We start from the raw sequence: 22438 nt of genomic DNA, 5'->3' as shown, positions 1-22438 counted from the left end.
TTAATTTTTACTCACACGGCAGGGCTCCGGGTCTTCGGCGGCACTTCAGCGGCGGGTCCTTCACTCGCTCTGGGTCTTCGGCAGCACTTCGGCAGCAGGTCCTTCAGTGCCACCAAAGACCCGGAGCGAGTGAAGGACAAACCGCCGAAGACTACAAGTGCCGCCTGGTGAGAACAAGCCCCACATGTTTTTTTACGTGTTTTTTTTTTTTTTTTTTCAGTCATCCCTGCTGGGGCCCCGTCAAAACTGTTCGAATCGGGCCCCGCACTTCCTAAAGCTGGCTCTGGAGGTGCCCTTCAGCGCCCGGCTACCCCCCTCATCAGTATCTCTCACTGGCCAGCTAAAACAGCGCCCCGCTGGCAGACTGCAGCCTCTCCCCAGTCATCGTGCAGGGAGCCTGGGCACCCAGCTCGGGCTTTGTTAGCTCCAGGGGGCTCCTGTGATTTGCTAGGCCCCTCGAAGATAAGTGTCGTGACACTGAGCGTCGCAGCAGCCAAGTCCCTTTTGCGGATCTAGGCCAGAGGGACCAAGGGCACACAGGAAATCTGTGGGGGAGCAGGGAACGAAGCTCAGACCTTTTGAGTCTCACGCCAGCCCCCTAACACTAAACCCTCCTTCCCATTGCAGGGGACAGCTACCTTCTGGACAGTGAGCAAAAGGCAGAGCACTGTCTCCTTGGCCTGTGACTGGCCATGGAGTGGGGCTGTCCTCTGGTGTGATGCCACAAGCAGGAGACAAGTGGTTGGGGGCGTGGGAGGGGAACAGGCCGGCATAGGTTTGAGGTGGCAGGGAGGGAGAGGTTTCCATTGGAGTCTGTGGAATGTGAACTCTGCTGGGCTGCAGCGCACTGAGTTCCCAACCTGGCGCTCCGGGCTGATCTGATAAGAGATGACAGGGCTCCTGACAAATGTTTACGTTGGTTTTCTTTGTACCATAGAAAACACTCTTGGCTCAGACAGCAAACGGGGAGGGTAACTAGCAAAGGCGATGAGCTGGGGGAGAGAAAGCTTTCCTTTTCTAAACAGTGCTCCTCTCTGAACGTAAGGCCACAGCTCCCCCTCCCCTCACACTCACACAAAAGGTGCACGTACGAAATGGATGGTAGCGCAGTCTGGAGGAAGCCGGAGGCAACCGCTAACCCATAGCACCAGGGCTGGAGCCTTCCAGAACCAGATCTCACTTTCTGCCATTCACGATGCTATTTTCAACAGTGATAATGATTTAAAAACAGAACCTCCTGGCACTCCTGCATTAAAGATGGACAAAGCGAGGCAGTTCCTTGCGCAGGGCACCACCGCATCTTTCTTAAACTAGTGCTACCAACCTCTCATTTGCATCCCATTCGAATACGGAGCCTGTGTAGGACTGGCACTCATGTCATGTAGAAACTGGGAGCAGTGACGTAGGAGCAGAGAGGTGATTTGACCTCTATATGGCATTGGCTGGACCAATACTGGATATTGCATCCAAGGTCTGGTGTCCCCCTTTTTTTAAAAGGATGTTATAAAATTGGAGGGGCAGAAAAGAGGTAATGATTTGAGGGTTGGAGAAAATGCCTTACAGTGAGAGACTGAAAGAGCTCAATCTGTTTATCTTAGCAAACAAAAGATGAGGTAGGGTGACCAGACAGCAAGTGTGAAAAATCGGGACAGGGGATGGGGGGTAATAGGAGCCTATATAAGATAAAGACCCAAAAATCGGGACTGTCCCTATAAAATCGGGACATCTGGTCACCCTAAGATGAGTGACTTGATGACAGTGTGCCAGTACCTCCCTAGGGAGAAAATCCTGGGTACCAAAGGCGCTTTGAGCTAGTGAAGAAAGGTGTCATCGGAATCAGTGGCTGGAAGTAAAAGCCGTATAAATTCAGTTTAGAAACACGGCACAGATTTTTAATTCTGAGGCTGATTAACCACTGGTACCAACCATCAAAGGATGTGGTGGATTCTCCATCTCCAAGACATCAAGACTTTCAGGAGCCAAATATAAGTTACTGAGTTAATACAGGGCCCAATGGATGAAATGCTCTGGCCTATGCTAGGTGAGCTAATGGGACCTTCGGCCCCTAACATTGGTGAATTTCACTCTCTGCCCTTCATTAACAAATGCCCAGTTTGGCTGCTGGTAATTATTGTGGAGGCGATTTGTCCCCCTGGCAATTGTTGACGGTGGCTACACTGATACAGGAGGCAGGGCCAGCTCCAGGCACGAGCCTACCAAGCATGTGCTTGGGGCGACACCTGGAGGGGGGCGGCGCTCACCTGGGGAGAGCGGAGCCTCAGCGGGCTCGCCGCCCTCCCCTGGCGCTCTGGCCGGCTGAGGAGAGCGGGGCCGCCCTCCCCCGGCGCTCCGGCTGGTCAGGGAGAGCGGGCCTGCAGCCGGGCTCGGCACCCTCCCCTGCCGTGCTCCCCGCCGGGGAGGCTGGGGGGGCGGGGGGGGGGCGGGAGACTTTTTTGACTGGGGCGGCAAAAAAGCCTGAGCTGGCCCTGACAGGAGAAGGGTGGATTTAGGGTTAAAGCACAAGCTGGGGAGTCAGAAGAGCTTGGCTCCATTTCTGGCTGGCTGTGGGGCCCTGGACCCTGGAATGTGCTGTTCAGCCACCAAACAGGCAGAGTATGTGCAGCTCTGCCAGGGCGGGGGAGCACCTCCAGGGGTGAGCGGAGAGTTTCTATTGCATGTATTGCAAAGAAATGACACCAAAGAGGGACAATAGACTCACACTGAGATTTTTTTAAAGCCGTGTATTGGAGTTGAGTCTAAATTGGCCTCAATGTCTGTTCAATTCAGCTACACGCGCAGCAGGAGTACTTCCTATAGTGCTGAAGTATGACTGGCTTGCCACATCCTCTATTACATGTGAACATGAAGTGATGGTTTCCACGTCTCCTGGGCATCACTCGTAACTGACACGCCATATCTGGGTGCAGAGAGCAGTGAGTGGGATTGTTGGCTCGTGGTTTGACACAGGCATTGTAGTCAGGATTCCAGACCACAGGATTCCAGATTCCAGGATTCAGTTCTTGATACGGTCACGGACTCACTGTGTGACTTTGGGTAAGTCACTTCCCCTCTGCCTCAGCTTCCCCACTGGGATAACCCGCTCTGAGCTCAAACACAAGAAATTATCAAGGGTTCTGAAGTGCTCTGACTGTTGCTTATGGCCTATTAAGGAAAGAGCAGAGGTCAGCTGGGTAGCTATAGATATCCACATGGTCACTGGTTCAGAGTCTCATGGAGAATGTCTTGGTAACCTTCATGTCTGGCACCCTTAACAATCTTTCCTCTTCACTGGATACTCCTTTGTCTGTACTAGTAGAAACAGGGTTGAGGTAGCTAATGGATGGACGTTGAAGGGTATCGAGGTTCAACACAGATCTTCTCCAAACCGTTTAAATGTTTTTGGACACATTCAACTGACTGGCACCCCAGCTGGTACTTAAGTTACTGTGCTGAGGCAATGGGGTTATGTCGGAACTTTGCTCCTCAACTCTAGAAAAATGGGCTGGAAATCTTATGCACATGGGTTCTGTCCCATGCTTCCCAAATACCTGCTGCCTGAAAATAGCACCACTCTGGCAGTAATTTGCTACCAACTGGAAGTGCAGAGGTGGTAGCAGAAATTGAGGGGAAAATCAACAAGCTAATTGAACTCTGTCGATCGGGCTAAAAGCTCAAACCAAGATTTTTTTGGAGAAGAGCCATAGCCAGACTCATCATCTGCTCCCCCCTCCTCATGCTTTTAAGCTCACCCTATATATACTTAGCACTCAGAGTGCTTGTTGCCCATAGAGCTCCAAATGCTTTACCAAGGCAAGAAAGCATTATTGCTGCTCTTACAGATGAGGGGAACTGATGCACACAGAGCTGATGTGGCTTGTTTAAAGTCACCCAGGGACAGGGTTGGGAGTAGAACTTGGGCTTCCTGAAGCTCAGTCCAGTTTCCTAGACACTGGACCATGAAGTTTTAAAGGACAACTTAATCTCAAATGCCCAGAATCTGCAGAGCTTCCATAGTGTGTTTAGGTTCTGGCATCCATCAACCTTGAGGTTTGTTCAGTCACTTCTTTTAAGTCAATGTATATTCTTGTTCTGGATATATTTTTACTGTTGCTAACGTTTTCACTTCACCATAGTGTCTTTTGCCCCAAAGAACCTCAAACCACGCTGTAAACTAGGGGGGTCAGTTCTGCAAGGTATGGAGAACTCACAGCTCCCACTGAACTTAATGTACCCTGCAGGATCAGACCCTCTATAATGTACAGACTGCATCTCTGGGGTGGAAGCTCCCTGGGGCTGGGACAGTCTTCAGTTATGTGTGCTGTGTCTAGCACAACAGGAACCGGAGTCTAGAGAGATGAACACAATTTGCTGGGGAAGAGTCAACATGGTTTTTGTAAAGGGAAATCATGCCTCACCAATCTACTAGAATTCTTTGTGGGGGTCAACAAGCATTTGGACAAGGGTGATACAGTGGATATAGTGTACTTAGCTTTTCAGAAAATCTTTGGCAAAATCCTTCACCAAAGGTTCTTAAGGAAAGTAAGTTGTCATGGGATAAGAGGGAAGGTCCTCTCCTGGATCAATAACTGGTTAAAAGACGGGAAACAAAGGGTAGGACTAAAGGTCAGTTTTCAGAATGGAGAGAGGTAAATAGTGGTGTCCCCCAGGGGTCTGTACTGGGACCAGTGCTGTTCAACATATTCATAAATGATCTGGAACAGTGAGGTGGCAAAGATAATTAAGTCCAAAGCAGACAGCAAAGAGTTACAAAGGGAATCTTCCAAAACTAGGTGACTGGGCAACAAAATGGCAGATGACATTCAATGCTGATAAATGCAAAGTAATGCACATTGGAAAACATAATCCCAACTATACATATAAAATGATGGGGTCTAAATTAACTGTTACCACTCAAGAGAGAGATCTTGGAGTCAAGTCATAGTGGATAGTTCTCTGAAAACATCCACTCAATGTGGAGCAGTAGTCAAAAGAGCGAACAGAATGTTGAGAATCATTAAGAAAGGGATAGATAATAACACAGAAAATATCTTGGCCCTATATAAATCCATGGTATGCCCACATCTTTAATACTGCATGCAGATCTGGTCGCCCCACCTCAAAAAAGATATATTGGAATTGGAAAAGGTTCAGAAAAGGGCAACAAAAATGATTAGGGGTATGGAACAGCTGCCATATGAGGAGAGATTAATAAGACTGGGACTTTTCAGCTTGGAAAAGAGACGACTATGGTAGGATATGATAGAGATCTATAAAATCATGACTGGTTTGGAGAAAGTAAATAAGGAAGTGTTATTTACTCCTCATAACACAAGAACTAGGGGTCATCAAACGAAATTAACAGGCAGCAGGTTTAAAACAAACAAAAGGAAGTATTTCTTCACACAATGCACAGACAACCTGTGGAATTCTTTGCCAGAGGATGTTGTGAAGGCCAAGACCATAACAGGGTTCAAAAAAGAACTGGATAAATTCATGGAAGATAGGTCCATCGATGGCTATTAGTCAGGATAGGCAGGGATGGTGTCCCTAGCCTCTGTTACCAGAAGATTGGATCACTTGATGATTATCTGTTCTGTTCATTCCCTCTGGGGCACCTGGTATTGGCCACTATTGGAAGACAGGATACTGGGCTAGTATATTTGGTCTGACCCAGTATGGCCTGAGGTTTCTAGATGCTACCACAATACAGATAATAAACAATAATACATAACATTGAACAGAGAAGGGATCTGGATAAAGACATGGGGGCAAGCTCTTACATGTCGCCCAGCAAAGGAGGCTGCTGGGCTTTTAAGGTCTCCTGCCCAAAACCACAACACGCTTGAAAAAGAAACTGAAATGGGTCATTTTGATTTTTTTTCATTTTGAAATGACTTTTGTGTAGAAATTCATTAAAAATTTTATATTATATCATAAGTTAGGATATAACATTAAAATGTCAAAAATGTGAATGAAATGTTTCAATTTTATTGAAATGCAACATTTTGACTGACCCCAAAAAAATTGTTTGAAAATTTTGTTTCTTGGGAAATTTCAAAATTTTGGACTTGCCCACAGATTAGAAATTCCGAATTTTAACCAACTTCAAACATGTGAATACATCTTCTGAGGCCTAACTCCCCGTGTGCTGTGATGGCTGCTGTAGTGTGAGAAAAGACCCCCAGAGACTCTGTGAGCTTTGGCTGTGTGCTAGAGAATCCCTTCCTGCACAGAGTTTCTTGCTTCGTTAAGTTCTGCCTACAGCCTATCGTGGTCCACTCTAGGAACTGGAGGACCAAGAACTCTGAGTTCAGCTCGACTCCATGGCTGTAATATCTATGGCTGTGTAACCTGCATTTTTTGGAAAGCTCTATTACAGCTTCTCCAGTCTTTGTTGGGACATAAGTTCAATGTGTGAATCCAGAAACAAAAGTAGACATAAATGAGGAGTGGGAAGGGGCAGTGCTTGAAGAGGAAGGCTGCTTCTCACAGAAGAGAATGGTCATCTCTAGTCCACCTTAGTCTAGCTGTTGAGGTGTGTGATAGCATTGTGGGGTTGGGAGTTATAGATTCAAGGCTAGAAGGGACCATTGTGATCATCTTGTCTGACCTCCTGTATAAATAGGCCAGCGAACTGCCCCCAAAATAATCCCTAGAGCAGAGCATTTAGAAAAACAGCCAGTCTTGATTTAAAAATGGTCAGTGATGGAGAATCCACCATGACGCTTGGGAAATAAATCCAGTGGTTAATTACGCTCAGCATCAAAACTGTATAACTTATTTCCAGACTGAACTTGGCTAGCTTCAGCCTCCTGCCTTTGGATCATGTATTATAGCCTTTCTCTGCCAGATTGAAGAGGCCATTGTCAAATATTTGTTCCCCATATAGGTGACTTATAGAGAGACTTATAGATCATTTATACATCCCTTAAGCTTTTCTTTGTTAAGCTAAATAGATTGATCTCCTTGAGTCTATCAGTATAGGCATGTTTCTAATCCTTTAATCATTCTTGTGGTTCTTCTCTGAACCCTCTCCAATTTATCAACATCCTTCTTGAACTGTGGAAACCCAGAACTGGACACAGTATTCTAGCAGCGATTGCACCAGTGCTGTGGATGATTTGGGTGGCATGGATTAGAAGACATTGAAAGGAGAAAATGATGAGATAATGTTTAAGGCTGTTTCCTACTTCCCACTAAAGGCTCCTGTGGAAATAGTATGGTTATTTCAACCAGCTCCTATTAACCAAGATGATAAGTCTGAAAATTCAAGTCAGAGGATGGTGAAAATCTTCTAGGAAATTCTCAGTGTGATTTCAGGTGCTCAAAAGTTGGGAACTAACTGACCAGAGCCATGCATGATGGAGGCAGGCAGTATATAAGCCTCGCACCATTCTGGTAATGTTCCCACCTGGGTCATGCCTGATTTGCAGACCTTCATCACTCCCTGCTATTCGAGTTGTAGGCTCCATCTCAGAATTCTTGCTATTCACTTCAGTCCTGACCCACAGGTCTTAGCTCACCCTCAGTTGCATGATAGCTCTGAAGTGATACATCCCTTCTGCTTTAAAATCTATAAATCAATACCTCTCCCAAAGATCAGGCATCTGTGGAACCAATGGTTTGACTCAGCCTGTTTTCAAAGCAGGACCTGTGTGTCAGACCCAAAAGGCCCCAAAGTTTGTACAAATTTCGGATCCAGGACCTGGGACCTTTCCATCCTGGCAGGATCTGAACGTTGACCTCCGGCAGTGAGAAGCCAATGCTCCAGGTCATCCTGAGGCAGCAAAGCCCCTTTGGTTAACATGCACCATACCTTGCTGTCACGGGCAAAGAGTAACAGCCAACAGAGCTGTGTGAAAGGCCCTCATAACCCTCCTGTTCACACTCAGGTCTTGGTTGTATCTTGGGATTCACAGTGGCAACGGGGATGGTCTTAGGAAGAGGTAAATGGGTTGATAATAAATCTGTGGTTGGCCTCCAGTCAGTCTCCTGCCTTACTTGCCTGTGACCTGTGGAAGCATTTGAATGGGCTAGCAAACATCCCACAAGGATGGGCTCTCACTGAAGACATTTTGTCTTGGCTGAGGAGCCACTCCTTCCTCAGGTGTTAACAAAACACCTCACCCTGCTGCCCACGTCAATTTTCCTGTCCTGCCAACAATCAAGTGGTAGCAGCTGGGAAAGAATGGTTATCCAGAAATAATTATTGGGCAGGGGAGCGGTTCAGGTCCTAACCAAGCACTTTCCAGAGTCCCATGGGCACAATTCTTCAATAGGAACCTCATAGCTTGTTGTGTAAGGAAAGGCCTTCCATGCCCCCAAACGCTGCATCCATCTGGGTCTGAGCAGGTCAGGCTGGGACTTTGGGACCCAGCTTCCCTTCAGCCCCACAAGAGATCATCCTGCTTCTGGACTGAGTCCACGAGTCAGCAGGAGAGGGATTTTCCAAGAGACGTGCAGGGTCCTGTGGAGAAACACAGTGGCCCAGTGAGCTTAGCCCCAGATCACCACCCCCACGCTCAAGCAGCACGAATCAGACCCAAACAAGCCTGAGACCGGCCCCACGTTCATGATTGTGGTTTTTGCTCCCTGGCCCCCCAGGCTGCACCAGTTCCAGCACGCCAGCTCTCGCACAGCCATGGGAGGCAAAGGCACTCTGGCCCCTGCTGCAGGAGCTGGCACTAGACAACCAACCGAGATTCGGCCTGATGGTGCAGAGCTTCCAGCTTCTGCCCCGAATGCCAATTCATCAATGTGTTCTGTGCCCCCCAACCCCACATCAGTTCTGTACCCTACTCAAGCACCACCTCTGCCCCTTGTTCCCCACCATGCCTGCTCCTCCTGCAGTTGTGGATGGGGGCTGCTCCAGCAGGGCTCCTGTTCTCCTCCTTCCCAGGTCTAGTGTTGCAGGAAAGATGAGGAGGGGGAGGAAGGAGGAGCAAAGAGGACCTGAGCCATTGCATGGATGGGGAGGAGGTGAGGAGGAAGGCCCACCCTGAGCTCCTGGGCTCTTTCTGCTCCATCCCCCCTTGTGAAAATGGTATCTGCCCCTCCCCAAAAACTTCTTTTGGCTCCTGAGGTGGGGAGGCGGGCGGGGTGGGGGGGAGAGAGAACCTCTGCCTTCCTCCTTCCCCAGCTCTCACTGTGTGTTCTTCCCCAGAAGGTGGGGTCAGGAAGGCAGCCAATCGGACGGGCTTTTTTTCCCCTTGGCGGATCTGAAAATTGCTTGAAGGTGGCAGCTTCTTGCCTCGTGGTGCCACCACTTGTAGCAGGGGACAAAATCTCGTTATTCGCGGGCGTTGGCAGCATTGCCAGCAATTATACCAACCGGCTCTGGACCTCCAGGGTGTGTGAGTGCACCAGAGGCTATACTGAATACACAGCAGCTGTAAGCGGCTCTCAGGTGCCAGCACTCAGTTGTAAAACACTCAGCTCAATAGGCAAAACTGGGACAAAAAGCTGCTCTTGGAACCAGCCTTCAGCACCAGGTAGCAATTGTGCAATCCTGCCTCAGACTAGGGTAGGCAAACACCAGCCTGCAGTACTGCGAGGGCCCATACTACCATCTTCTGAAAAGGAGTTCCCAGGGTCCTGAAATCAGGGAACTGAACGTGCAAAGATGCTTCCGCTGCACTTGGTGCAGAATTATTTTTCAGTGCGATGCTGTGGCCAAAAGGGCTAATGCGATCCTGGGGCACATGAACAAGGGAATCGAGTAGGAGCACAGAGGTTATTTTATCTCTGTATCTGGCACTGGTGTGACCGCTGCTGGAATCCTGTGTCCAGTTCTGGTGCCCTCAATTCAAGGGAGATGTTGATAAATTGAAGAGGGTTCAGAGAAGAGCCATGAGAATGATTAAAGGTTTAGAAAACCTGCCTCCTAGTGCTAGATTCAGGGAGCTCAATCTATGTAGCTTAACAAAGAGATGGTTAAGATGTGATTTGTTTACAGTCTGTAAGTACTACATGGGGAACAAAGATTTAATAATGGGCTCTTCAAACTAGCAGAGACAGGTGTAACACCATCCAATGGCTGGAAGTTGAAGCTAAACAAATTCAGACTGGAAATAAGGCTACATTTTTAACGGTGAGGGTAATTAACCATTGGAACAATTTATCGAGAGTTGTGGTGGATTCTCCATTGGTGACAATTTTAAAATCAAGATTGGATGTTTTTCTAAAGATCTACTCTAGGGATGATTTCAGGGCAGTTCTCTCTCTAGATGATCACAATTGTCCCTTCTGACCTTGGAGTCTATGAATCTAAGCTCCTAAATCTGTCGTGTGGTCTTGTCCAGCAACACACACTAGTTTAATGGACATTACTGCTCTTAAATTTCAGATTTTGTTAAACGTATTGTGGTATTGAACCGGTGACTAAAGGGTTAATAAGCATATACGCTATATAACTGCACTAATGCTGAGGTTTTTCTAGTGGGTAGCAGTGCTTGAGGCCAGAAAAAAAATGCAATTAGTGTTCTACTTTACCCTGTGTCTATATGTCCAAAGACAATGCGGATGAGGAATGCAGTCTGGGAACTCCTGAGAAAAGCAGATTGGTATCTTGAACATAGCTCTGTGAATAATTGATCTCTAAGTTTGTCGGCCCTACTGGAAAATAACAACATTGTTTTGTTTGTTTGTTTTCTCAGCAAAATGAAAAACTGGAAAATATTTAATTTCGGGTCAACCCAAATGGTTTAATCAATCTGAAACACAACATTCTCCTTCTGCTCAATCTCTGTATGGGTTTTCTCTTTCAGTCTGAGAACCTCTTCCCAGCTCAACACAGCATTCACTCTGTTGCTATTAATCCTTTGCATCCATAAATGCAATTATTACACTGTGCTTCTGTCCACAGGATCTCAAAGCACTTTACAAATGTAACTTAAGGAAGCTCAGCATTTCAGTGCATCAGTAGCTTTATCCCCATTTTCTATGGGGGAGGGTAGCAAACTGAAATAGAAATTAAGGCTCAAATTCTTATAAGTGGCCATTAATTTTGCTTCAATGTTCGGGAGCTTATCATTCCACACTTTACCTTGGCAGCTTCATAGGGACCATTGAAAGCACAGCTGGAAAATACAGACTGGGTCACTAATATCCTTGTGTGCTTTAAATGTCACACACAATGGAGCCTCCATCGGCCTCACAGCGCTCATTGCCAGGAAATCTTCCTCCCTACATTTTCCTTTGCTCAATTTCATTCCATTGGTACCAGCTCTCCCCGCCCAGCACACACTAAACTCCTATCCGCTGTTTGCCTTCTTCAACTTCTTGTACACAGGTATCAGAGCTTTCCTGAAGTGTCCTTAAACTCTGCCTAGTCAGTTCTCCGAATGTCCCCTCCAATCCATCCCATCAGCCATCTGCTCACAGGTGTTACCACCACTGAATCCTTTCCTGTTTGTTGCTGGCTTCCGGGTTGATCAGGATATTAACACTATTCAGCTGTGATCCTGCCACTGCCAAACTGCTGTTAGAACACGTTCCCTCACGCTCCGGCCATGTTCTTACACAAATTAGATTCCCTTCCACTCACACCCCGGCATGTAATTTACATCACCTTCCACATCACCTTCTGAACTTGGGCTTGGCCCTCATCCTAATATGTAACCTTAATATTTTCCTGCTGCAATTTAACTCCCTCCCTCCCATCCTGCCTCGTGTCATCTTCCCACGAGGAGAGACCCTGCCCATGGTGACAGCTCTCCCTCGACATGTGAGCTACGTTTGAGGAGCAAACCGGGTGTGAAGCCCTGGCTCCTCTTGGCTAGGGGATGGGCAGAGAGCAGGAGCTGGCTTCTCCATCCCCCAGAGCCCTGCTTGGCAGGAAATGCCATCCCTACTTCCTGCTGCCTTCAGGGGAAGGGGATGCCATTCCAGAGAAGGCTGCAGGAGAGTGGAGGCTGCTGTTGCCCTGCTGGGACACAATAGGCCCAGAGCCTGAGTTCAGGCCAAGGGGTGAGCCCAGGATGTACAAGCCCTGAGCTGTCACTTAGGGACTGATGTTGGAGGAGTAGTGGGACTGTTCCTTTGCTGATTAGGGTGTTGGAGGAATTTCTGGGTGAAGTCCTGCCCCGCAAAGCTTGTAGGAGGCGCCTCTAGCTTGACAAAAGGAGGGAAATGAAGATTTCAGTAGGATCCTGACCACTGACTTCACTGGGAGTTGACCTGAGCACCTACTGAGAGGAGGCGCATTGCACCTTCCCCTAGACTACCAGGTATTGTATAGAGCAGAGTTGGTTGGTTGGTTGTGGCAATTTACCTGTTATGGGGGAATGGATGCCAAAAAATGCAAACTGTGTGAGTGTCATGTGACACCTGGCAGGTCTGTTTGTGAGGCCAATAGCCAGTGATGCTGTAGGACAAGAGCGATGTGTCTGTAATACTACTTCAGCATGGATTCAGCTTGCTGAATATTTACGAACTAATCATCACAGCCTTTCTGACCCCTCTGGGCAGTCCATATTAACATTCCTGGTAGGGAAACTGAGGTACCGCCAGATTACAGAGCTGGTTGGGGACAGGTGAGAGTGTAAAACTCTGGCCCTCGCTAGACTGTACCACTCCACCGCTCTTCTTTTACATTGCCACCCCCTGCCTGGTGTGCAGCCATCGCATCAAACATTGCAAAGATCAATCATTGCCCTGCCCTGACAGATTACGGTGCCGGTGATGCTGGGGTTCAGATTTTCAACTACGACTGAACATCCACGACTGGAAAACATGGCTGCCATTATACTCCTAATAAAAATGCCTGGCACTTTTCATTGGCAGAGTACAAAGGAGAGCGGTGTCATCATCCCCATTTTACTGATGGGGAAACTGAGGCAAAGAGCAACATAGCAACTTGCCCAAGATCACCCAGCAGGGCAGTGGCAGAGCCAGGAATTGACCTTGGTCTCCTGCACCCTAGGGCAGTGCTGTTGGCAAATCAATCCTCCTGCGTCTGGGCGTGAGTTGATTGCTAGCTGGTGGGTAGGAAGAAACTTCTCATTGTGGCATCATATTGTATGGCTAGGTCTACTCCGCTGACGCACTCAGCATGAACTCTGTCAGACACAGGACTCTGGACTAGATGGCCCATAGGCCTGTCCCTTCTAGCATGGCAATTAGCCTGTGTGCCCTCCTTGACTGAATGGGAGGAGGTGACGTCTAACCCTACCATACTCAGCTGCAATCTCCAGGCTTTGCCCAATGCACATAGTCACATATTCCTGGAGGGATTGGACGCTGGGCTGAGCCCTTTTGGAGCTGAGCTTGGGGGCTCCTGGGCTGAGACTATAAATGCTTTCTAAGGAGGTAGTAGGGGAAACAGCACAGCAGGGTTAAAGAGGCATGTAACATAGCTGCATGAGGAGCGTCTTCAGAGGAGGAGAGGAAAAGCAACAATGTGAGGAATGCACTACAGCCCCAAGGGACAAGGTGCTGCTATTGTGCAGAGCCGGCATCCGCAGCCTCCTGCACTGGCTGGCCTAGAGACCACCCCGAGTCCCGCTGGAGGGGAACGGGGGAGGGAGGTTAATCTGCTCCGAGCTGAGCAGTCTGGGGTTACACAGTCTCTCTTCTACCACCTCCTGCAGACACTGCCATGACACCCCCCGGCCCTCGCTCTCCCCCAGCCGGTTCCCTCACTTCATTCTGGAGCCAGGCCTAGAGCTGTTCGGAAACCTGTACGAATGATCAGCAACCCTTCTGGAAAGAAACAAAAATCTTCCATTGCTTTTCAAAATGTTTTGTGGCCATTTTCCAGTGTCACGGCAAAAAATCCACTTTTCGTTTCTTTCAGCCAAAAAATGGAAAATTAAAAAAACTTCCAAACCTTTGGTTGAAAAGCCATTGTTTTAAATCAAGTGCCAGCTGGACATCCCAGGGCCGGCCGTGCTCCTCCACCAGCCTTGTGCAGTATGCTGACACCCAGGGAAGGCCAGGCCTGCCACAAAAGGAACCATCTCTCCCCGGGTGGTATTTATCTTCCCAAACAGGGCATCACACATGAACTAAATTAATGAAACCAGACCCACCAAAGCCCCACTTCATGCACACCTCCCCCGCGACCCTCCCCGGCTGTGCACCAAGAGGCTCTGTGTTCAGAGCGTTATCACACTCACATCTCATGGTCAGCGTCTGACTTTCCCTCCAGTTCCTGACTTCTCAAACCAGGCTTCAACTCCCGCTGGGCCTAGCCAATCTAAGGGCTTGGCTGCATGGCAAGCCAGACTCACCAGTTCCCCATCTTGCAGTGCACTGCCATCCCAGGTCAACACTGGGCATGCCATCCCACGGTGCACTGCAGGACATTCACTTTCTGTAGCCGTGTCCACACAGGACATTACCGCACTGCAAGCTGGTGTGCTGTAGCTTCACCTGGCTTGCCGTGTAGGGTTAGGGGTTAGGGCTTGGGAAGGACTCCAGTCAGTGAAACCAGTACTGTGAGGCCAACGCAATGACGTCTCTTCCCCACTCTGGTCAAGGCGCAGGCCAGATGGTGCCTGTGGATTGGTGCTGTAGCCCTGCAACTCCCTGGCAAGGGCATTCATGGGGAGACCAAAACAGGTGTAGGTGAGACCCCCCAACACCTCTGCCCAGGCGGAGAATGGTTCCTGCCTTGAAATCTTTCTGCCGGTGATGGCAGTGGGAGAGTCTGGGAGTGAAGATTTCCTGTGAGGTTTTGGAAACTTGGCCCCAGGTGGCTATGGAATATCCTGTTGGGTGCAGGGCACCCAGCCCACAGTCATCCTGCCTGGTCACCCCAAACTAGTACTGGGACTGACTTCCTGCCCCTGCAACTAGCTCGCTAGGATCGGAGCAAAGGGAGTCGCTGGCTCGCCGGAGAGCGTCAGCTCTTCCAAAGGGATTTACAGGATTTCCTCTGGTCTGGGCCACCATTCCTTACACACTCATGAACTCACTGTCCCTCCCCCTACACACACACATTTCCCGTGCCCACCTCCATGCAACCAAAGCCCTCATCTCTCACCCACACCTCGCATGCCCATCTTCTCACACACAGGCACTCAAAGGTAAAAGCGATTCCCGCAGCCAGCCGGGAGAGCTGGCTGTGCCATTTCGCGGCTGTGACAGCCGACCACACACAACATGGGGGGAGAGTGCAGGATGCTGGAATGGCCGGCTTCGGGATAAAGTCTGAAGCCCAGGCAGGTGAGCCTGTGTTTGGACATGCCCCGGCAGGCACCAGACCCAGATGCCAGTCTAGGTGAGTGCCCCCGCCCTGGGCTATGTTAAGTACCCAGAGAGGACTAGACAAAGCCCTGGCTGGGATGATTTAGTTGGGGATTGGTCCTGCTTTGAGAAGGGGGTTGGACTAGATGACCTCTTGAGGTCCCTTCCAACCCTGATATTCTATGATTCTATTATTCTAGGGGCTGAGAAGGACTCTGTGGCTTGGAGAGGTGGGGATCCAAGACCAATGAATCTTTATACAAAGTGGAGCAGCTTCAACAGGAGAGCTTGCGAGACACCCCCTTGCCCCCCCCATGCAGACTGCTCTAGATGAAGGCTAGATTCCCAAAGACACATAGGCATGAGGGTCCTTGAGGGTAAATAACAAAAGAAACATTGGGCCAGAGTGAGTGAGCACGAGAATGGCTCTAGCCTGGCGATGTCCCTTTGTGGATCTAGCCCGAGATTTCCCAGGCAATGGGCTTGAAGACAGTGGAGGATCTCTGCGCTGATTAGTCCCAGGACAGAAATATTGGGGTGCGGCAGTTCAGGAGTGAGATGCGTTGAGGTGCACTAATGGAGAAAGCAGCCGGTACTTCATATTTCTTCCACTAAAATAGCCTAGGCCAGATTTGAACAACTGTGTGTGCCCTTGTACGGGAGTGCAGGTCTTGCTGCACATAAACCTGGAGTTACACATGCACACACCTGTCACACATCAGCAAATCAAGATTAATACGTCTGTAAATCTGATCCTAATTTTATAAAGTGTGTAATTCTGAAATAGAAAAAATAATTCCGGCTCATGAGTTTCGTTCTGCCAGAGACCCTCACTGACAGATCCCACTGCTCCTTCCGAATGTCACCTTCCCTGGAACCGCTTTAGTCCTCTCAGCTCAATGCCGTTTTCATCCTGACCTGGAAAGAGCAGGGCCTGAACTCATAAGTCTAATACTCATGCTCCTCACACATGTGCTTCTGCATTGCTCTTACATTTAGATACCTTGTCTTTCACCACGAGACTCCTGCAGAGTCAGGCCCTATTGCATCAGGGACTGTACAAAACACACAGCGCCTGCCCCAAAGATCTCGCGGTCTGACAGACGGGGAGATGAACGCGAGCACAGCGAGGGAATGGATGTGCCCCAGACATCACAGCAGATCAGTGGCCAAACTGGGACTAACACTCAGATCCACTGAATACCAATCTAATACCCTATCCACGAGTCTACACTGGAAAAGGCACCAGCCCTAAAATCCTCTGGTCCTGCTTTCAGCTCACGGCACGCCACTGCTTCTTCCACAGTCGAGCAGAACATACAGGAAATAGGCCCAGATGCTGGGGTGGAAGCCAAGGCACAAGAAGAGCTGCCCACCAGAAGCCATTAGCCATATATACTAGCACCTGAATGAATCGACTAACGTAGACAATGCTATACGTATTCTTATAACCCCAAATATGGTGCTCTTTTTGTTACCCATTTACATGTGTGCAGACATGTCTATTATAGAACTCTTGTAACAACTCCCTTCCTATAATGGAAACTGACTAATTTCATTTAATAGGCTTTTAAGTTCATTAATTAAGTTTCATTGAATAGTCTTTTAAGTCAGCTTGCTCGTGTGTCTGCTTTGTGTGGTTTTTATTTGGAGTCCCTTACGTTGCTCTTTGACTCAGAAGATTTCTGTGCTGCTAGATTCCAAGGCCTGAAGGGACCGTTAGGATCATCTAGTGTGAGCTCCGGCATAACCCAGGCCAGAGAATTGCATCCCATTATCTCTGTAACCAGCTCATTCTTTGGCATTGCTTTAACAAGGCATGAGGATTGCGACAAAGTGGACTCATTTCATAGTTATTGCCACCCAATCACATGGTTTTATGGAAAATCGGTCTTGTCAAACAAACCTGATTTCATTCTCGGATGAGATCACAGGTTTGGTTGATAAAGGTAGCTGAGGAGATGTAATATAATTAGACTTTTGTAAGGCATCGGATTTTGATTAAAAACTAGCACTACACAGTATCAATAAAGCACATACTAAGTGGATTAGGACCTGGCTAATTGACGGCACTCAAAATGTAGTTGTTCATGGGGAATCATCATCAAATGGGCCTAACACTATTCAACATTTTTACCAATGACCTGGAAGTAAATATAAAGAAATCACGGCTGATAAATATTGTGAATAATGCAAAGATTGGCCAAGCGAGTGGTAAATAAGGGTGAGAACAGGGCAGTCACACAGACCCATCTCAGTTGTTTGGTTTGCTGGGCTCATTTAAACAAAATGCATTTTAATACAGCCAAATGCAAAGTTATAATCTAGCAAAAGCAATGCAGGTCAGCCCTACCGAATGGGGGCCCTGTATCCCAGAACGCAGGGACTCTGAGGACAGAGGGGTCACAGCAGACAAATAATTGAACATGAGCTCCCAGTGCGAGGCTGTGGAAAACATAGCTAATGCCATTCTCGAATGGCTATACAGGGGGGTAGTGAGCAGGAGTGGGGAGGTGATTTGTCCTTCCAAGGAGCTGCTACCCTGCATGGTGCTTGTGGTGGTGATGTCACCTCCAGGTTGATTTCCACTGATGTTCTCCAGGAAGGCCATTTTGAGTATTTGTCCCTTTGGCTATGACTGGGGCTGTCTATTGCACTGTATAGCACTGCATCATCTGCCACCTGCAAAAGCCTGCCTTTCCCTCAGTCCGCTGAGCGCAGAGGCACGCGGGGTTGCAATTATTTCAAAGTCTAGTTTGTGGGGCTTGCCCTTGCATGGACATGTCAGCGGGCCCCATCCCACGCCGGGCTCTAATTGGCCACTGTTGGATTTTAGCTGGGAGTTGTTTCAGCAGTTTGGAGAATTTCTCTTGTACAATTTTGCAGTGATCTGTGCAGCTCATTCTGGGGCAGGCAGAGCCTCTGTCTTCGCTGGGGGCCTGGGTGATGCTAGACGGTTTAGTTGTGCAAGCCACTTTTCTCCTTTGCTCTTCACAGCCCCAGCACAGTGCTTGGTGCCTCAGACTATCTGTGCCATTGTCACTCCCCACCCAGTGTACGTTACAGGGCTGTTTCCAGCGCTCTTTACAAAACGATTTATCTTCTTGCAATAAGCGCCTGTGGCATCATGGACTGCCCACTTGCCTTTTCCCTGGTTTTGTTGTCCCTGTAGTACAGGCTTTGCTTGCCCGTCCTTGCAGAGCACTGCTGTGTTTGCCTTTATTCTGTGTGTGTGGTGAAAGCTTCCTCTCTTTTGACCGCTTTCCATTTCCGCAGCTGTTCCTTCGCTTGCACTGCTGCAGTGGACGTCAACATCTGGATTAAGCTCCAGCTCTGACCGCTGCAACGTATCCCACAGAGATGTACAGCTTTTTTAATGACGGCTGAACTTTTCCTAACACCACCAAATCTTGTGAGCCACGCTAAATCAGACAACACTCTTTTTCTTCTGCCTTCTGTTAGGAGCTGCATGTTATGAGTTCCACCCTGGAATCTATGCCGCGTTCATAACAAGTACTACGTTATTGCATCTTCTAATGGATAGACATTGCAACCTCTTCTATAGGGTCAGTGGGGACCAGGCCTGGGGGTCACCCAAGGAAGTGGTTGCAGGGACATTGCGTGCCTGCAGTAGGTTGGAATCTCGCTCATTCTGCACCAGCAGTTCAGCTCGTCCCTCCCACAGCGACACTTTCTGACCCCGCCACACAATGCACCTGACACCAAGGGGTTTGGGGACGCCTGGAGCAGACCTTTGTGCCCCGCACTGCTGCTGGGACCAGAGATTAGGGATGATTTCCAACCTAGAAACACTGGGCTGTGGGTTGGAGTTGGGAGGAGAGAGCAGCCAGCAATACCTGGGGCTTCCCGACCACGGTGGGGAGAAATAGGGACACCAGCCAGCAGGTCAGCCTGACCCGGACCCAAGATTTGCACCCAGCTGTCAGACTCAGGGCTTGTAACATGCTTGGGGTGGCTGGGGTCCATGAGGGTGGCGTGCGGTAGGCCCAGCAACTCCAGCTCTGTGGTCTCTCATTGGCAGGGGAGGGCTTAGAACATGAGAAGCGGTAGAAAGAGGCCCTCTGACTGCTGAGTGACTACGGAGCATTAAACTGGATCCTTGCCCTCCCCCCCGGCAGGGTTCAGCCACATCTGCTCATAGAACCCAAGGCTGCGGTTAACTCACAGGATGGGGTGGCTGGTGCTTCCAGGGCGTGTGCATTAGCTGGGCACTGTGGATGTAAGAACGGGGCGTGCGGCATGTCCGCCCAATGTCTCTGGCCTCGCACTCTGCCCACGGCTGCAGCATCAGCCGTGGACTTTGGGGCTCTGTCCTGCACGACCGTCAGCCCTAGTCTATGGTGCCTGCGTTCAAGGCATGGTCCCGTTGGCACCAAGCCACTGGAGCCGAGCACTTGTCAAAAGCTGCTACCTTCTGCAGCAACAGCCTCATGCTGTGAGCTCTGCCTGGGCCCTGAACACAGACACTCATGGCTCTGCCACGCCCTGGAACGTCCCGCCCCAGTGAGGCCAGGTCTGGAACAGGCAGGCGGCTGCGGGGCAGGATTTGGGCATTCTAGGACATGCCAGGGCAGTGTATATTGCTGCTGCCCGCTCCACATCTGGCTCTGACCAGCAGGAGAACACTGGTCTTCCCCAGTGTCTGGGAGTGGATGCAGGCTCCAGCAGTGTCAGTCAGGGTCCTTTTCCAGGGCCAATGCCCAGCTAGTAGCATACTTGGAAAGACCCTGTCTCATCCATCTGTGTCACAGAAAAATTCAACTCACTGGCCCCAGTTGTTCTCATCTCTAGTCCCTTCCTTAGACCTGCAGCCCTTCGATTCCTGTTTAATCCATCCATCATCCACGTTTGATCCTTAGGAGGGTCAGCAGCTGCCTTCCTGCCAGGGGTGGATGCTTTGCAGTAGTGGGTGAAGCGGTTGCTGTGTGGACATTGGGATGACAGCTGCCCTCCCACCCTACTCCCACCCATAAAGTGATTCCAGCCGGGGGTGCCTGCTTCATTCTGCACCTTTCCCTTAGGGGTTCCTCTCAACCCACCCCCCAACCCAAAAGGGAACAAGGGCAATGCTGATCCCCCAGCCCCAGAGCCCTCTTCCTGGGCCTGCCCCAACACACAGAACCAATGGCGGGTGGGGGCTGCGGCTGCTCCACTGGGAATTCTCCAGGAGGTCCAGCTCTGTTGGTGCGAACAGACAGATCCCACTGGGCAATCCCAGCTCGCAGGGTAGCTGACTGAATCAAATCAAGGGGCCAGGCTGTTAGCACATGGAATGAGGGCTCCTAGGCCTAGCCCAGCTCTGGCACTGATCTGCAGCAGCTCAACCCCGCCGGCCGAGCTCGTAACCCACTTGCACTGGGCGCTTCGTGAGACACGGTCTGACTAGGCAAGGCAGGGGAGGGGGCCGGCCTCAGCCCAGGTCACACGGCGAAGCAATAGCCGAGCCAGGCAGGAGCGAGCTTGGCCAGCACCCTGGCCACTGAGCCATGCTGCTTCCGCTAACCCTTGTGACAGCGTGCGAGTGACTTCACCTTTCTCTGCCGTCCTGGCCACTCATTGCACCCGGCCCATAGCAGCCTGGGGGGCCCCCAGCACTTCTCAGAGCAGGGCCGTTGCCCAGGACACCTGTCCAGTTTGCCTAGTTACTGGTATTTGCCACCTCTCTAAAACGTACAGTGAGTTGAATGAAAGTTTGGTGAGGCCCTAGAGCCTCCCCTGGGAAGCGGTGTCGGGGTCGGTGGAGGGGGATTCCAGCTGGTTTCTTCCTGTGGTGGCACCAATTCACGTGTTCTCTGTTTCCCCTCCTAGGTCCCTCGCGTTAGGCCAGCAATACACCTCGCTGGGGTCCCAGCCCATCCTGTGCGGCTCCATCCCCGGGCTGGTCCCCAAGCAGCTCCGCTTCTGCCGGAACTATATTGAAATCATGCCCAGCGTGGCCGAGGGGGTGAAGCTGGGGATCCAGGAGTGTCAGCACCAGTTCCGAGGCCGGCGCTGGAACTGCACCACCATCGACGACAGCCTGGCCATCTTCGGGCCAGTCCTGGACAAAGGTAAGGGGCCCACGCAGCCGCTCCGCCAGGCAACAAGGCTGCCAGGCTCGGGGGGGGGGGGGGGGGGGGCGATTCTTTCATTTAGCTGCATTCCAGGACCACGCAGAGACGCAAGCTGAGATCAGGGCCCGTCGTGCCGGGCGCCGAACAGACCCTGCCCAAGGAGCTCACAGGGGTGGGGGGAGACAGAGGCACAGAGACGGGATGAGACGTACCCACGGTCACCCAGCCCCTGCATTGGGGGGGGGGGCTGCAAAGCTCGTCTGCTCCAATGCAGATGCACAGGGATCTGGTATTGCTGCCTGTGCTTACATCGGTCCCAGGCCTTGCTGCATGGTCTGGCTGGGCTGTGTAGAGGGAAGGGCTGCTCATGACAGCAGCTCTCGGCAGACAAGTCCTCACCACTAGGGAGAGTTTGCCTTGGTGACAGTTTGCAACTAGGATCAGAAATCCTCCCCCTCCCCCCAAAACCCCTGCCACGTGTGAGTCTTTGGGGCAGGGTGTCCTCGGCCTTGCCAAGGGAGTCAGCGAACACAGCCCAGCTCCTCCCACGCAGGCCCACGGCTCCAGGGCCGGCCCAGCCCTCTGGCCCCAGGCATGACAGGAGAGCGGGAGGCTCAGTGGGCTTGGCCCTGACCGTGCCCTGGCGAGTGCACTCTGTGAAAGCGGCTTTGTGGGGAGGAGGAGGAGGAAAGTCTACACCCCGTGTCCTCCCCCAGGCCTGCAGACCTGGCCCCTGGGCTGGAGTGACAGCAAGGGGAAACTGCAGCCTGGCCAGACCCATGGGGGTCCTACAGCTGCTGCCTTATTTTGGTCAGAGGTGCAGATCCTAACACTACATGCCTCAGTCCCTCTGGCTCGGACTCCCAGGCCTGTCCTAGGGCAGGGTCTGCCCCAGCCACACACAGGTGCTGCCTGAGACAAGCCGCCAGAGCCCACAGGCCGCAAGGTCTGCAGGACCCCTTCATGGACGCTGCTTATTTCATCTCCCCTCTCTGTGTCAAAACTCCCTCTGGGCTGAGCTGGGCCCCTGTCAGGCCTCTGTTAATAGCAGGGATGTGAGGCACCCCCCTACCCACAAAGACTAGAACCCCTCATCAGGTTGCTTCTGAGAAGACAACGGATCTGGGCATTGAAACAGAGGACTAAGGAGTCAGAGCTCCTGCAACCCATTCCCG

At 50.5% G+C, this 22438-nt stretch overlaps 1 protein-coding gene across 1 annotated transcript in view; it reads left to right on the top strand.

Moving 5' to 3' along the window:
- WNT3 (Wnt family member 3) overlaps positions 1-22438 on the top strand; it is an 84194-nt gene that overhangs the window by 37999 nt on the left and 23757 nt on the right. The window contains 1 exon segment of the mRNA XM_034755896.1: positions 21019-21260. Coding sequence (XP_034611787.1) covers positions 21019-21260 — 242 coding nt within the window.

The sequence above is a fragment of the Trachemys scripta genome, chromosome 23, assembly GCF_013100865.1.
Source record: "Trachemys scripta elegans isolate TJP31775 chromosome 23, CAS_Tse_1.0, whole genome shotgun sequence".
Classification (NCBI taxonomy): Eukaryota; Metazoa; Chordata; order Testudines; family Emydidae; genus Trachemys; species Trachemys scripta.
The sequence above is the reverse complement of the archived record's forward strand: the minus strand, read 5'-3'. Positions and strand labels throughout refer to the sequence as shown.